This window comes from Sceloporus undulatus, chromosome 10 (genome assembly GCF_019175285.1).
Source record: "Sceloporus undulatus isolate JIND9_A2432 ecotype Alabama chromosome 10, SceUnd_v1.1, whole genome shotgun sequence".
In the NCBI taxonomy this organism is placed as follows: Eukaryota; Metazoa; Chordata; class Lepidosauria; order Squamata; family Phrynosomatidae; genus Sceloporus; species Sceloporus undulatus.
Genome location: NC_056531.1, coordinates 16,143,990 through 16,159,741, shown reverse-complemented (window position 1 = coordinate 16,159,741; position 15,752 = coordinate 16,143,990). Strand labels below are relative to the sequence as shown.

Sequence of the window (15,752 nt, the reverse complement as noted above, 5' to 3'; positions counted from 1 at the left end):
TTTTATCTGATTTTTTTTAATCATGGCTGCCTGGACTATAAGCTCAGCCAACGACGATGTGGGGTACATTTTAGTTGTTCGATAGTTTAACTGTGATGACTTCAATGACGGATGAATTTAAAACTAGGATCTGACTTCTTTAAAGAATAACTCTTAAAGGGTCTTGGATAATGGAAGTATTATACAATTACGAGTGAGGGTTTGTGTGTGGGTTTGGTTTTCAGTAGGCCCGGAACCCAGAAGCTACAGCAGCTGAAGGATGAGACTGGGGAACTGTCAGCGGCGGATGAGAAAGCGCTCACCAGGGCACTGAAACGACAGCCGGCGGGAATTGTAATGGTAAAAGTAACCGTTTTGCCTCTGATACGGGTCTCTTCTCTTGCATAGGGCCTGTGCTGGTCAGTTGTAAGCAAACAAGTTACCTATGTCTACAAGTTTGATAGAGGAGGTTAAAAGCCACTTCGGTGCCTACTCTATTCAAGGACAGTCTCTTATCAACAATCCTGGTGGTTGTAGAACGCATGATCAAGCAGTGTAATAAGCCCATAGCCGTCTGGGTATTTTAATGAGGTGGGAGGGGTAATGGGAGTTCCGTCCACACTGACCTGCTCCTTACTTAAATTCTGCTTCTTTGGCCTGCTCAGAATGGCGATGTCCATTTGCCTGCCATGTGTGGGAGCTGGGGATCCAAGGCTGGCGAAATGCGTTCCGCGCCATTTTGATCGTGAAAGCACCCAGGCCACGGAGCCGGAATGCATGGTTCCAGTTGTCCTTAGAGAAAAGCAGGTAGACAAGCTGTTTTACAAAAGCAGTGGTATAGAAAAAATAAACTGTTCTGCAGTTCCTAGTGGGTTTGCAGTCATCTTTTATGTGCCGGCAGTTTGGAGTACATGAAGATTTTGAAGGCCTCTGAATGGTCTGAAATGTTTGCCTTCTTGCTGTTCGGGAAAGAATTTGCAATTGGGTTCAGAGGAAGTGAGATTAAGTAACAAAATTTTGCTAAATTAAAATTCTCCTTTGCATGTGGTCAACTCTTGAACCAAGTGTCCTTGAAGGGTATTTCTAAGAACGTAAGGGTCCTTATAAGGGATAGGAAGGGGAAAGGATTCAGTTAAAAAAAAAAAAAAAAAAGGGTTGGAGTAAGAAGCAAAGCACAGTAAAACAGTGATGCCTTTATTGGACCAATCAAAATGCCAAAATACACGTGCAGCTTCGAAACCTCCAAGGGCTTCTTCATCAGGCAAAAATGTTTGGTAAAATGCTGTATTGCTAAAAGCCACAAGCCTCACAGTTCAAAACATTAAGATAATTAAAATGAAAAAATACAAAGTGAACAGATAAAATACAATAGCGTTTACACTTATTACAAAATCACTTTAATAGTAATGATAATGAATAAACTACAGTGGGGATCTTGTTAGACTCTGGTTACAATCAGACAGCATCCCCCATGAGATACAATTCCTGTGATCCCAAGTCCCTTAAATATAAATGATGAGCAAATGGTTTTCCTTAAGGGAAAATCAATGTTTTTGCCGATTGGGAATTTATACGTCTTAAAAAATGATATTTTAAAGCGTGGAGGCTTGAATCGATGGATAAAAAATCCAAGATAGAGGGCCAATTGTAGGATTAAAATACCAGCTATCTACAACAGTCCAAAATACAACTGAATTTTAGTACCGTAGAGCATAGGCATACTAGCATCCAGGACAGTTGAAACGATAACAGTGATGTAAACATTATATCATTATAAGATGCAGATCTGCTCAAGAGGGCGAATGTTTAGAGATGAGAAGAGTATGGACAAGGAACGTTCTCTAGGGGAGTGTATGCGGGAGCTGTATCAGATATTGAATAGATGCCTACAACTTCACCTTCCCTCACAATACAGAGTCTTTGAGTCACAAGAACATTATTAGATCTACCCTGCAAATATCAGATGACACACACTGCAAAGTAAAGGTGGTAAATCTTTTCTGAGATGGCTAAAGTAAAGTGAGAAAAATATTGTATCCATTCCAAAGAATATTTTAGACAGTATGGGTACCATAAAGAACAGCCTATTTGTGAAAGCATGTCTAGATCTCCCCATTTAGAGGTAGTTAAAATTTATTTTTAACCAGGTAAGCGATTCTTTGGAAGAATATTTGGAGGGCTTCTATGTTATCCCATATTGATGTACAATCAATCCTAAGAGAGAGATGCTCCGCTTGAGCATCTTTGTCAGCTTGAGCAGAGACACATGGAGCGCAAGAAGAGCATCTCTTTTTTATCTTGCTATTGGAGTTAAAAAAATTTTTTATTTCCTGAGTATACCCACATGGCCAGAAGGAAAAGGGCCGGCCTTCATGATGTCCCGTCCATTACACCTGAACAGCGACATCCTACAAAATTACAGGCTTGTGTCTTTTTTCCTATGTGTGATTTTAAAACATTTTTGCCTGATGCAGATAGCAGTGATTCTTCAAAGGGAGAACTGCGTGGATGTGTGGTGCATTTTAGAATCTGAAGGCCTTGGAACCCACAGGCAGCCTTTTCTTCTTGGCTGCATGTATAATTTGATCTTCCCATGGTGGTGGAGGACTTACCCTGGATTTGGGCTACATACATGTGTCCTTCCTGCGTGGGTGTGGGGTGAACGGTCATCCTGTATTGATTTCTGACTCTTTAATCTTCCTAGCTGATCCTTGTGGAGAACCAAGGCAGCTTGGCCCTGTTGTGATCTGCAAGAAGGCAGCAAAAGCAGGCCTGTCTCAGTCTCTCTTTGAGCGGCTTGTAGTGCGGGGGCATCAGACCCATCCGTTTTGCAAGTGCAAGTACCAACCGCATGCACCCAGCCCGGAGGCTTTTCTTCCAAAATCTTCTATGAGGGATCTCTTCAGAATGGGGTCACTGAAGGTAAAAGAGGGGAGAGAAGGGGAGAGGCTGGTAGGCAAACTCCATCGCTGGCAGAACACCAAGGAGCCTGAGAAGCTTCAGACTTCCTTTAGCTGTAAGAACCTCTCTCTCTCCAATACCATACTTATCACTCAGACCCAAGGGTTTGAGCCCTCTTATCTGTCTCACTGGGAGCTAGAAAATTTGCTCCTTAGTCGTCCCACGGCTGTCCTGTCCTCCAGAGCTGCCTGTCAAGTGCTGGAAGCAAAGGGGATGATCTGCAGATCATCTCCTCTGATTCCCAAGCGCTGAGGCTATTTCGAAAAGCTAAAAGTCCACAAATGTGCCTGTCCCTCTCCCTTGAATAAACATGATCTCAAGCCCCGTCCTCCCACCACCCCGATGAGGCTGAGGGGCTGAGGTTGTGCCACTGCCACAGGAGATTTTCTGCCCACAAGGAGGCATTAGATGCAAGTGGGGGGGTATGAACAGGGCACAACTCCACCATTTGTGTGGAGGTGTTTGAAATAGGTCAGTTTGGGTGCCAAACTAAGGTTCCCCTAATGCGCATAAGAAATAATGCCGTGTGGCGCTAGATATGGCCTGTTTGAGCATCACCCGACGGCTGGCCATATTGAATATCAACTCGTGATTTATGTCTTTATTTGGCACTGGTTGCTTATCCGTTTCATTCAGTGCCTGTTCCCATTGTCCCTGATTGGTACATCAAATTTTTTTATAAAAATGGTTGACTGTTAACCATTCATGCTTCTGGTACAGCCTCGGCCAAGACAGCTAGGCCTTTTGTTGCATCTGCAATCCCGCTCCCCCAATCAGCTGAATAGATCCTGCCCCGGCTCGTGAGGCTCCGCCAATTGCCTCAAGGAGGAAATCATCCTAAAAGTCGCTACACCAACACATTCCTAGGAGGATGATCTTTACTCACCAGCTTGGGATGTGCTTGTACCACCGTGGGAAGTCTGTTCAGGGTAATTCTTCTGAACTTGAAATAATTTGACAGTAGCTCATTGCTAGTAATGCCAAGGAACACAGAGGAAGATTATCCTGGTTTTGTTTCCCCTGCAGAGCGGACCGTGTGAAGAAGGGATGGGACTCTTCCATGGCCCACCAGACAAGCCTAGGGTCGTCTAGGTGACCCCAAGGGCAAGAGAAAAATTGCAAGTTCTGGGACTTCATACCTGAAACAGGTAAATGCAACGAAGAAAGACAGAGGGCTCCAGCTAACACACAGAAAAGGATTTGGTAATCTTTGCTTGAGTGCTTTGCATATCTCCATCCTTGCCTTGCTTAACAAGCTAAGTAAATGAGGGGTGTATCATTTAATGCAAAAGAAAATTTCCTGCCTCAACTGTTTACTTCATGATTTTTAAAGAGTGAAAGGAAGCTGGAACGTCTTAGTGTTGTTGATACTTAAAGTGTCTTGAAAATGTTAGTGGAGATGCAGTTAATTTTGGCATGTGAGTGGATTGGCAGTGGGAGGGAGAGGGAGAACATATGTGTAAACATCAAGTGTGAGTTGTGGGGACACTGCTAAATTCCCCGTGTCCATCCATGCCCTGTCATCACTCAGACACGGAGCAGCACTGGTGAAGACGGTTTCTGGCTGTGTTTCCCAGTTCAGATTATCTTGGGTCACGGATGGTAGCCTAAAACATCAATTACATAACCAAGCGCCAGTTTCCAGTGATTCCTGAAAGCCCGCTAGAGTAACATAGCCTGTCCGTGGCATTAGTGACTAGTATTCTAGAAGTGGGTAAGTGTACATCCTTTCCCTCTGGAGAGGAGTGCAACATCCTACCTGTGGGGTTGGTCAACCCCTTTCTTCTCCGTAGGCAGGAACAAATAATCTCTCAGAGTGCGCAGAATGCAGAGCACTAAGAAGTTATTGGTTGAGCTGGAATGTCAAGAAGGTTAAAGTATTACCACGCATTGCTAGCTTAAACAAGCAAAAGAGAAACTGATTCTTCCATCTAGCCACACGCTACTTTTACCAAACAAACGGAAGCTGCAAATGTAAGAGGAAGATAACCACCAAGCTGCTAAAGTTGCGCAAAACCAGATCAGATTGGGATCAGCACTGGTCACTCCGTATGGGGGCACCGTTCCTACCTGGTGGCAGGACATGCGTTCAGTGGCTCCTATCACACCAAGCTTTATTACCAGTACTGTTCCCTGTGTGATTTTGCTGGGTTTCCCTACAGAAAGCAATGCAAGCTTCTAACCCTTCATGCAAAGCAACTAGCCCACAGTTGGATGCTAGAAACTCTTCCTAGTGGGAACATAGAAACCTGGCTGCTGTTGATTGGCAAAGTGTGGATCAGTGTAATACAAGGAAGTGTGTTACGCTCCAGCTGCACCAGCCAGGAGCCCTGGTGGCCGCAGTGGTTAGAATGCCTGTACTGGCACCTTCACGTCAAAACCACAAGTTGCGAGTTCAAGACCACAAAAGGGCCTCAACGCGACTCAAGGCTTGCATCCTTCCGAGTCGCTAAAATGAGTACCCAGATTGTTGGGGCAATTAGCTTACTTGCTAATTAGCTTACTTGCTGGTCACACCGCTAAAAAAAAAAGGAGCTTTGGAATAGCGGTTAGATAAATAAAACTAATTATTATTAAGTATTAATTAGTAAGTATAATTGTGCAAGGTGACTATTTGTCCCTCAGTCAAAGTTTTCCCCAACTTTCGGGACTGGTGTTGAATTAAAACAGAGAAACGGGCATCCAGAAACTGTTAATTTTCTGTTAACAGTAAAATTTAAATATGTAAGGCAGGTGGAGGCATGTGTCACAGTGAGACAGAAAATATAACCTTGAATGTTCACATCTGTAGCTAGGAGAAAAGTAAATCTGTTTCGGTTTTTGTTTCTCTCCTTTTCAAGGAAGTGGAATTGCCAGCGTAGATGCATTCCACCAAGCCGAGAGAAGGAATTCATCATCTGTCCCTGCGTCAGGGCCAATGAACAACCAAAGGAATTGGGCTTTCCTGATGATCCCAACCCAGACGTCTCAATGTAAGCTCTCACCAGAGGCGAGGTATGGCGAGATCCCTTCCTGTGCAAAGCCAGCGCTGTTTGCACCTCTGCCCCTTTGCATTACTCATCTGGATTTTGGTAGTCTTTTCAGAACTGGACTTGACATTTTTAAGTCTTGGAGCTGTTGTTAAAAATCCAAACAGTGTTCTTCAGGGACAGCTGAGGTTGTAAAGCTTGCACCAAAAAAATAAGTTCCAAAAAGCTCAGCCAAAAGTAACTCATCAGCCTTGGGATTGTCCGCAATAGAATTTGCTGGAAAGTATACTGAATTAGAATCTTGGCTGCAACTCAGTACTTCATGAGGCTGTACGTTTTGCTGCTTTTGCTTGTTTTGTTTTACTTGCATGGGCTCCACCACTTGGTATTCTCTGAAAGCAGGTTTTATAGAGTCAAAGACAACAAATTGAAAGTATTTACAAGTTTTCTTTAAAAAATCTCATAGACAGAACAAAACCTAAACAAGCATAATACTAAGTGGATGAAAAACCACATAAATGACCCACTTGAATTTGTGGTCTTTGTCAGGCACTGCAAAGCATCACTGCCTTTTCTGGAAAGTTTCCCTCAGGCATCATGGCCTCACTTTCACAGAAGGGGAGATGGAGAAGGGAAATTGATAAGAACACAGTCTCAGGCAGGCTACATGTTGAGAGCGAGCCCAGTTTCCAGGCACCAGATGGGCACAGGCCACAGCCATGCCAGATATGCTTCCAAACCTAACTGTGGATACAATCACTTTGACTTGGTCTCTCTAGATATGGCGGTCATTAATTGTTGGAAAGCCAAAGGCACTCGCCAAGCAACCCCTTTGAATCATCTGCTGAACTACTACAAGGAACAGAAAAGGTTCTATGTGGAAAAAAGGACCGCTAAACACCTCCGCGAGAGCCTCATGCCAGTTCAGCAGCACCTCGAAGCGTGGTCAATACCAATCACCCGGTAAGGCCCAGGTCAGACTGGTATCCGAGAGGATCATAGGTTGGGAGAGCGTTTTGCTTGTCTAAGCTTCAGTGGCTGGAAACATGAATAGCTTGAGTGCCAGGGTGGGGGTGTCTGTTGAATAACCATCGCAGTGAGTTAATATCAATAAGCTTTCTTAACTGTGGTCCATCTTTGTGATGTATCTTACTAGAGAGCAGCTTTTGGAAGGGTCTCTTCACATTTTTTTTTTCTAGCCAAGCAGGTGGGCTTGTGGCACAGGGAGTAGAATCAGGGAGAGGGACTGCAAATTTCCTTCTGAAATCTAATGTATTATGCCCAAATTAGATAGCATTTACATATATTGACATGCGTCGTCCATCCAAAAAAGGTTTCTGAAACCTTCGAGAAGGGTTCTGTCTTTCCTGTTGAAACGCTTCTGAAAAGAAGCAGATTCACCTCTACTCCCCTTTGTTTTCTGGAGTACAGCTGTCCTGGTTTGAGCACAAGTAGCTGTTGAAGTGTGTGACATTTAATACTAAGCCTTTTTTTTCTCCGTGATACATGTGAGCGGATTGGTTTTTAAAAAATCATCGTCCTTTCCTTAGGGAGCCCCCGATTCATGACAACTGCCATGTATGATGGCCACGCGAAGCATAGCACCCGGATCTGTATATACCGCAGGCAGCCAGGTGAGAATCTCAAAGATGGAGATTTCCCAGTCAAACAAGTGGGTCCGGACACTCAGATCCAAACTAAGGACGTTGCATACCAGCGGTGTCTTCTCTCATATTTTTGAGTCGGGGAAGCAACATCTTCTCTGTGCTTTTGCTTTCGTGATCAGTAGGTCATCTTGTGCTGTAGATGACTGCTAAGCATTCAGTGGAGATTTGTACAATAGATTTTGCTTGTTCTATACCCTTATATTTTTGCAGGAACAAGAATAATAATGTCTGTTACTTGTAGTCTCATTGTGTAACTCTTTTTGCCTTGGAGTATAGATCCTTCGAATTCTTTCTTCCCCCATGCGCCTTTTCTCAGGCCTCCTTCCAACAGGGGGGGGGTTTTTTTTTTTTTACTCTTCCAAACGCAACTATCAGATTGGGATGATCAGCGCTGGGCCTAGCCATGTTACCGCCATGAATATCCCATCCCCATTCAACTTGGATAGGCCTCCATGCGGGGGCCCCCCACCTATGCACCACGCAGATATTTTGGCAGCCAATGGGCCAGCTGCTGGTAAGATACTATCTGAAATTGCTCTTACTGGGCAAAATCTCTCTGAAATGCTCAGGAGGCAGGATATAAAAAAGAAATTTCTATAGCGACATAATGGTAGCTCTTGTGTCGCTAGTGTAAATTTATTTGATGGCTGGAATTGGTCCTAAAACGTTGCAGTAACCGTTCTAATAAAAACCTTTTTGCTTCTGGGCCAGCACAGCTTGAGCAGTCCCACACAAGTTTTGGATAGAGAGCACACTATCTTTCTCTCTTCAGTGAAGAGCCTGCCTTTGATTTCATACTGCTTCATAGCCAAAACTAGGCAGTTTTTTTGTAGGCCTGTTAGCTTTGCGGGCAAGAATTCAACATGATTCGTAGTCTTAGCGTGTGTCACAGCCATTGTGTTTTTACTGGACATTCCATTTTTTTTTTAATTAGTTTTTTTTTTGGGGTAGCTTACTTTTATCCGTTAAAAGGTTAGGATGTTTTACCAGCGCTCCCGGAATTCCAGCCATGAGAGTAACATAGAGCATAATATTGATTGACACTGAAACTCATACAGCTGTGTCACGATGGTAGATTAAGGATCGAGCATAAAAATTCATAGGGCAGAACGGGGCTTCCCTTTTCCATCTTCGCCCACCACCAGGGACGCAAGGTTTCTAGCAGTAAGCCCCTCCTGACCAGCCATTCTGTGACTGGTGGAGAGCTGGCTAGGGGTGGGGGTGTGAAGGGTCCTCATTTTAATTCATAGCCAGACATAGACTGGTTGCATCTTTCTCGGAGATCTCCTGGGGGTTTTTTTTTTTGTGTTTTTTTTTTTTAATGGCAGATGAATGGCACGGGTCTATGACTGGCTACAGATTGACTGGGGAGGTATCTTTGGCAAAACTAAAAGTTGTGGGGTGGGGGTGCTTTATAATTGCAAGGGGGTGGAAGAGAATACCAACCCGCCAATGAAATTGAAAAAAAAAAGATACATGGAGCTGTAAGGTAAAACTGGTTTGTAGATTTCACTAGCTGATGCTGACCCTAGTCAGTGTCTCCTTTTAAATATCTGTTTGTATACTTTGTCCAGGGGACAGCAAGAGGAGGACAGGCCTGAATTGGCAGCCTTCATCTTGTTTCTGGGCGGGAAGTAAGTCATGATTCCCTTCTAAGGAAAGGAAAGGAGAGTAATCCTTCAGGGACAAGGTGGTTTTCTTCTCTGCTTTTTTTCGACAAGATTTTCCAAGTCGTTGTCTCAAAATTTGCTCTCCTGCTTTTGAAAAAAAAGTTCTTCTTCTACTCTTCTCCTGTGGAGTCTGAACATCAGCAGAGCTGGGACATTTGGCCTACAAAACCCCCATGATCCCCCTTTATTTACCATAATGGCGGAGATTTTCTTGCGAAATTGTGGTCCAACCACTGGCGGCCAAAGGTTCCCCAGCCTGAATTCTGGAGCATCTAGAAGTGGTGTTCTTAACATCATTAATTATTATTATTATTATTATTATGATTATTATTAGTATTTATATAGGCGCCTGAATATGTGCACAGCGCTGTAACATAAAAACAAATATATATAAGAGTAGACCATGCCTGTGGCGTACATCTAAACCTGCCTATGGAAGTAGCAATCAATCATTTGAATTGCCTGAAGTTCCTGCATCACCTGGCTAGCCATGGTTGGAGGAGCTAATTCGGGATGGTTGAGTTTGGGTCTGATTCAGTAGTAGTGCCTGCTCTTATTATATGTCCCAGCAGTGGAAAACATGTGTGATAGTTTCATGGACTTGAGATTGAACTAAGGTTTTGCAACGGGTTGCCAGACAGCTTCTTCCTTCCAGCTGGCAATATGTGCTCTTGCTGATGACTTTTTGGGTATATATATATGTTGTGTGGTGTGTGGTTGGATCTGAGAGATTTGATTTCTGGTTTCGGAGGACTGGGAACCTGAAAGGCAGGCCACAAGCCGTGGTGGGCCGGCAAGAAAAACCGCTTTGGGAATTACCCAGGAGCTAGCCAGTCAACCTCCGAACAGCCAAGCCAGTCAAGATGTGGGTTGTCCCAACCTTTCGCCTCAGGGACCGTTGACTCAGGGCACATCTCCATGAGCCAGCCATCTCCGAGAGCCAGCCGGGTTTGTCCCAGCCAGAGCTGCAGAAGGTATGAGAAATTTTCTTAAGTCCTGATGGCAGGGGATGTCCTAGAACAATGTGCCTATAAAGTCTAGCTGTTCCTGGCACTTCTGGAAGGGTGGCATGGCATATGAACACCGGTTTCTTTCCCACTGAATTGAAAATGCTGGTGCTGTCCTTTTAAAGTCCTTAATAGCCATGAACTAGGTATCAACCACAGATGGAAATGAGGAAATGAAGCCAGAATGGTAGAGTACTCTCTGGATGCAGATCCATAGGGGACTATAGAATATAATAAATATCCCAGTTTGTTTTTAGATATTGACGTTTTTGGTTTTTAAAGGCCTAGTTGTTTTTGTTTTAAGGAAATCTTGCCGGTTTCTCTGTGATGAGTCCTTCTCAGTTTGATTGCTGTCCTTTTTCACGTGAATTTTTTCTTGGAGTAAACAGTACCAGAGTTCTACACATGGTGTCTGTTGCCCGTAAATTTTACAGATACCTTGACGAAGCTGTAGAGGTAACAACACCTCTGTTTTAGTGATAATGAATAAACATAATCAGGGCAAACTGGCAAGATATTTCTGAAATGCACATTGGGAGCTCCGGTTGGGCTCTGTAACACTTGTAGCTGTATCCAGGGTGGTGCACTTGGCAGAGTGGGCAATGCAACTTTGTGGCCCAATGGCATGAACTGTTCCATCCACTCTACGGGTTGTGCAATGGATGCCATCAAAAATAATATCAATAGAAACCGATAGGTGGAATACGGACATTGTAAAACTGGTCAAAATCTTTTCATTTAAACACAAGTCCCTTGTTGTTGGTGAATTCCTGCTAGAATTTTTGGCTTTAATTTGTTTCGGAACTTTCTTGGAATGAAGCACAAAAGTAGGTTATTCAGAAATAAATTGCTATGTGGGTAAAGCATATGTTTTTTTCTTGGGCTATATATGTTACATACTGGGGGGGGGGGGAATAGTTCCTCGCCCACCATTCACCATTAAAACATTTCTTTCCCTTTCTCTCTCCAGGATAGTTTACCAACCTTGGTGATGAGTGTAATCTCAGATCGATTTGGCCCTGTTCCTCAGGATTCGACTTACCAGGGGGAGCGGGCGTATCAACAATGGAGTGACGGGACTGTCACAGTAAGTAAAATTAAAGGTAGACTGGAAGGACAGAGTTGGGATGGGGAGGGAGTATGTTGCCTTGTGGCACATCACTGGATCTCTAGATACTTTCTTGACTGATTTAAGTTGGGTCTACGGAGTATGCTGAAAGTCCCCCATGCTGAAATGAACACTGGCACTTACTTTCTTTATTCAGCTTATGCCTGTCGAATTTTTTTTTCTTCGGCTTGTTGCTCTGTTTGGGGTGACTGGCTTGATAGAGCTGTGCGGGATACTAGAATTTTGCCTGTCTAATCCAGAAGTCTTGATTGGAAATCTGATGGGATTGTGATGGTAGTTTAGGATTATTGTAGTGATGAATTGGGATTTGAAGCGTCTTCCCAACTCAGACCTTGCTGGTGTGAAAAAACATGCTGTGGGAATATGTCCCTCCCCCCACATTCGTTCCACTCTTGCTAAAGTGTGACTATAGCCTTAACTGGAAAAGTTCAATGTTTGGGGACTACCGTTCCTGATATTCAAAAAGGAGCTATCATGCCCAGGAGGTATGTCCAAAAAGGTAACGCTTCCCAGATTTCTGCAAGCCCTGTAGAATAGACGTAGATTGTAAGGTCAGTCTAGAGTTTGGTAGGAATGATAACCCTTGATGCTTTATAAAGAGTGGGCTAAAACATACCCAATCTCTTCCAGTCCGTTCATTTAAGGAGAAGGGTGGACATGTTTTAATGAGTTTGGGAGCAAATTCGCTGCCTCTCGGACATGCTAGGGGTCACACAGATACTCACTCCCAAAAATGCAGAAAAACCGGAACCTTTTCAAACAGGTATTATTTGAATGAGGTACCAAAAATGCCCTAAATGCACCAGATCCCACCTGATCGTGGAACCTAAGCAGGGTCAGCCCTGGTTAGATACTATATGGGAGACAAACCAGAAAGAGTGCTAGAGGTTTATTTCATAGGCGGTGAACTGGCAAAACGTATCTTGTTGAGTTCCTTGCCTAAAAACCCTGTGACATTCACTGTAAACTAGCGGATATGTGAAGCCTCGATAACACATAACATTTGATTATTAAAATGTATAGGGAGTGTCCTGCAATGAGTTAAAGGGTGAATGGCCTCTCCCTGGAGATTTCCAGGACAGGAAGGTCCACCTCTTTGTGGGGAGATGAGAAAACAGTCCAATTGATCAAGTGTGAAGAAAACATTGGACCGCCCAGCAGTATCTTTCGGAGATTTCATGTAGCCCCACAGGCATCCCCAGATGTAAAGTAAAACCTTCTAACTACCCACTTTTTAGAAGATCTGAAAATGAAGGGGAGCACCCCTCCTGAAAATGGATTGGCAGTGGTTACCAGTCTGATCTGAGCAAAGAATTCACACGCAGATCCACTACATATTGAGAGACGGATATCTTCTGGCAGGCCTTTCCAGACTTAGGTCCACCTCTATTTTTCACTGCCCCCCCCCCACCCCTTCACTTCTCTCCCGTTTCTCCATCCTTCGTCCATCCTATTTGGTCCCCGCTATACATTTCTTTTTTTTACAAATATTCATTGAGTTTAACTGTGATTTTATAGAACTACTGTTTTAAAATATCTGTTCTGGTTAGAATCTCTTTTTAGATTACTAATGTTTTTATACGGGGGGGGGGGATAGGAGTTGTAAGAATTTTAACTGATCCCGCCTCTTTTCTTATTGTAATCTGCTATGGATTCCAGTAGATCCGCGGAATAATCCTAATACTATACTCCTAATCAGCATCTCATACTAATCCATTCTTCTTAGTCCCACCTTGTTGCCTGTTGCTCTCCGAGCTTCCCTGGCCCTCAGGGCACGGCTGAAGTACTAAAGCTGTGTTCAAACAAGAGAAAGGACACCCTGGTGGGTTCTTTTAGAGGCAATTGCAATGGCATTGAGAAAAAGAGTGCTCTGCTTGCAAAGGCAGCATATTTCAAAGCAGGTGAATGAATGGCGTCATCTTTTACATTGGAGTAACTGAGACACTGTCTCCTCTTTTAATGCCCATTGATCCATGTTGAGAGCATTGAGAAATCCTTCTCTTTAGAGGTCGTAAACAGAGGGCTGTAATGCCATCTGTCCGGGGTGCTTTGATTGTGAGCTCCTGCTGGCAGAAGGGAGTTGAACGGGATGGCCCTTGGGGTTCCTTTTCCAATTTCGGTGAGTCCTGCTTCAAGAATAACCAGTCCTTGATGAACATTTAATAACTGGCCTTTTACTCTCCTTTCCTTTGAGGTTTGAAGAGAAGAGCTAAGCTTGCGTGGAAGCGTAGTTTCAAACAGCATTTTATTCTGGGTAATAAAATAAAATAAAATGGATCCTGTTATTCCACTGCTAAAACTGAAGCAACTCTGTGAAGTCAACAGGAGAGAAAGGTAGAGAAGGAGAAAGAAAACAACAGAGAGGAGAGAGAGCCGAGAGAAGAGAGCGCGCGAGAGAAAGAGAAGAAGAGAAAGAGCCCCACTGCTAGCTCACTGAGAACAAGGAGACGGACCGGAGATGGGAAGAAGCACTGGAGGAACCGACTGGAGCCTCGTTGGGGGGGAGCCACACCTCGCCCCTGAAGAACCAAGGGGTCAGCGGAGTTACCTGTAACCTCCCCTCCCTCCGAGCGAACCTAAAAAGTGCTGCCTCTTCCGGCTTTTTTTTTTAATGCGGCCGCTCAGTCTGCAACTCTTAAACTGATGACGCTACACGTCGAGGACGTGGAGGGTGACGTAACGCGGCGGCTCAGGTGCGCGCGCGCGGAGCGGGAGGCATATGCGCGATCTCGATTTAACCGTTGGGCTTCACTTGCTGAGCAAAAAAAGCTGCGTGGAGGCCACGCCCCCTTCGCTCGGACTCAGGGGGCGGGGAAATCTACGAAGCGGCTCCTGATTGGCTCCTGAATTTCAGAGCGGGAATGGGCCCGGATGTTCATTTGAAATAAAGGAGGCCAGAACCAAAGTTTTACTACGTGAAACTGGCCCAGTGCTATTAGGGAATCCTGGGAATTGTAGTTCTGTGAGACATTGAGCCTTCTCTGTCAGAGAGAGCTCTGGTTCCCCAATAAACTACAAATCCCAGGGTTCCTTAGTGCTGAGCCACAGCAGTTAAAGCAGTCTCAGACTGGGTTATTTCTGCAGTGCGTTTTGGACCGTAAAAGTTGTTGCAGAAATACTTCTCACATAAAGCCACGCCAGTTTCAGTCTCTCGATCATTTATCCATCGCAAAACACCTCACGCTCCATGCTGCCATTTTGTTTTATTATTCTCCCTCTCCCTCGCTGCCTCAGCAGTTGATCTAGGTTCCTCCTTGGGTCACAAAGGCCCATGACAAACGGCAGGAACGGTCCAGTTTGAGACCGCTTTAACTGCCCTTTGGGAAACAAATGAGTACCATAGAGGAGTACAAAGAGCTATCATGCCTGCTGGGGTTTTGTCAGTGCTTTGGCATTGTTTTCCTTTGCTTCGTCCTTTATGTCCTTCATTATGTGCCCCTAGGTTTTACTCTCGACTTGGAATCACAGAAGCACAGAGTTGGAAGAGACCCCAAGAAGAGCCTTCTTCTTCTGCCATGCAGGAACTCTCAGTCAAAGCATCCCCATTGACAGATGGCCATCCAGCCTCGGCTTAAAGACCTCCAAGAAAGGAGACTCCACCATAATCTCTGAGGAAGAAGTGCATTCCAGTATTGAACAGCCCTTACTCTCAGGAGGTTCCTCCGAATGTTGAGCTGGAATCTCTTTTCCTGAAGCTTGGATCCATTGTTCCGGGTCCTAGTCTCTGGAGCAGCAGAAAACAAGCTTGCTCCCTCCTCAATATGACATCCCTTCAAATATTTAAACAGGGCTATCATATCTCCCCTTAACCTTCTTTTCTCCAGGCTAAACATACCCAGCTCCCTAAGTCCTTCCTCATAGGGCTGCAGGGTTTCCAGAGATTTCACCATTTTAGTCTCCCTCCTTTGGACACATGGCTCCAGTTTCTCAATGTCCTTTTTGAATTGTTTTGCCCAGAACTGGACACAACATTATTCCAGGTGGGGCAGAATTATTCAGACTTATCCATGGGTCATATCAAAATCCATAATTTTGGCCCCCAAACCTGCCCTCGACTTACATGTGAGGTCGACTTATAGCCAAGTATATATGGTAAGCATTATTTTTGTAAGCCGCCTTGATTTTTGTAAGCCGCCTTGATCACACCCGTGGAAAGGCGGGGTAGAAATAAAGATTATTATTATTATTATTATTATTATTATTATTATTATTACTCTTCCCGCATCCGGTGTACCTTCTCTTTCAATATCCTCCATACTCTTGCACCCAGTTATGTCCACTATTACCAGAGACAAAATGTGGAACAAATTCAAGACCAAACTGTAGGACACCTGCAGGACAAAACTCAGCCCAAAATGTAGGACATTTAA

At 44.3% G+C, this 15,752-nt stretch overlaps 1 protein-coding gene across 1 annotated transcript in view; it reads left to right on the top strand.

Annotated features, from left to right (window-relative positions):
- The first annotated feature begins 6,690 nt into the window (after positions 1–6,690).
- Positions 6,691–15,752, top strand: part of UPF1 (UPF1 RNA helicase and ATPase) — a 22,731-nt gene continuing 13,669 nt past the window's right edge. Inside the window, exons 1-2 of the mRNA XM_042441908.1 lie at positions 6,691–6,872; positions 9,151–9,210. Of these exons, the coding sequence (XP_042297842.1) occupies positions 6,691–6,872; positions 9,151–9,210 (242 nt within the window). The remainder of the gene's footprint in view (positions 6,873–9,150; positions 9,211–15,752) is intronic.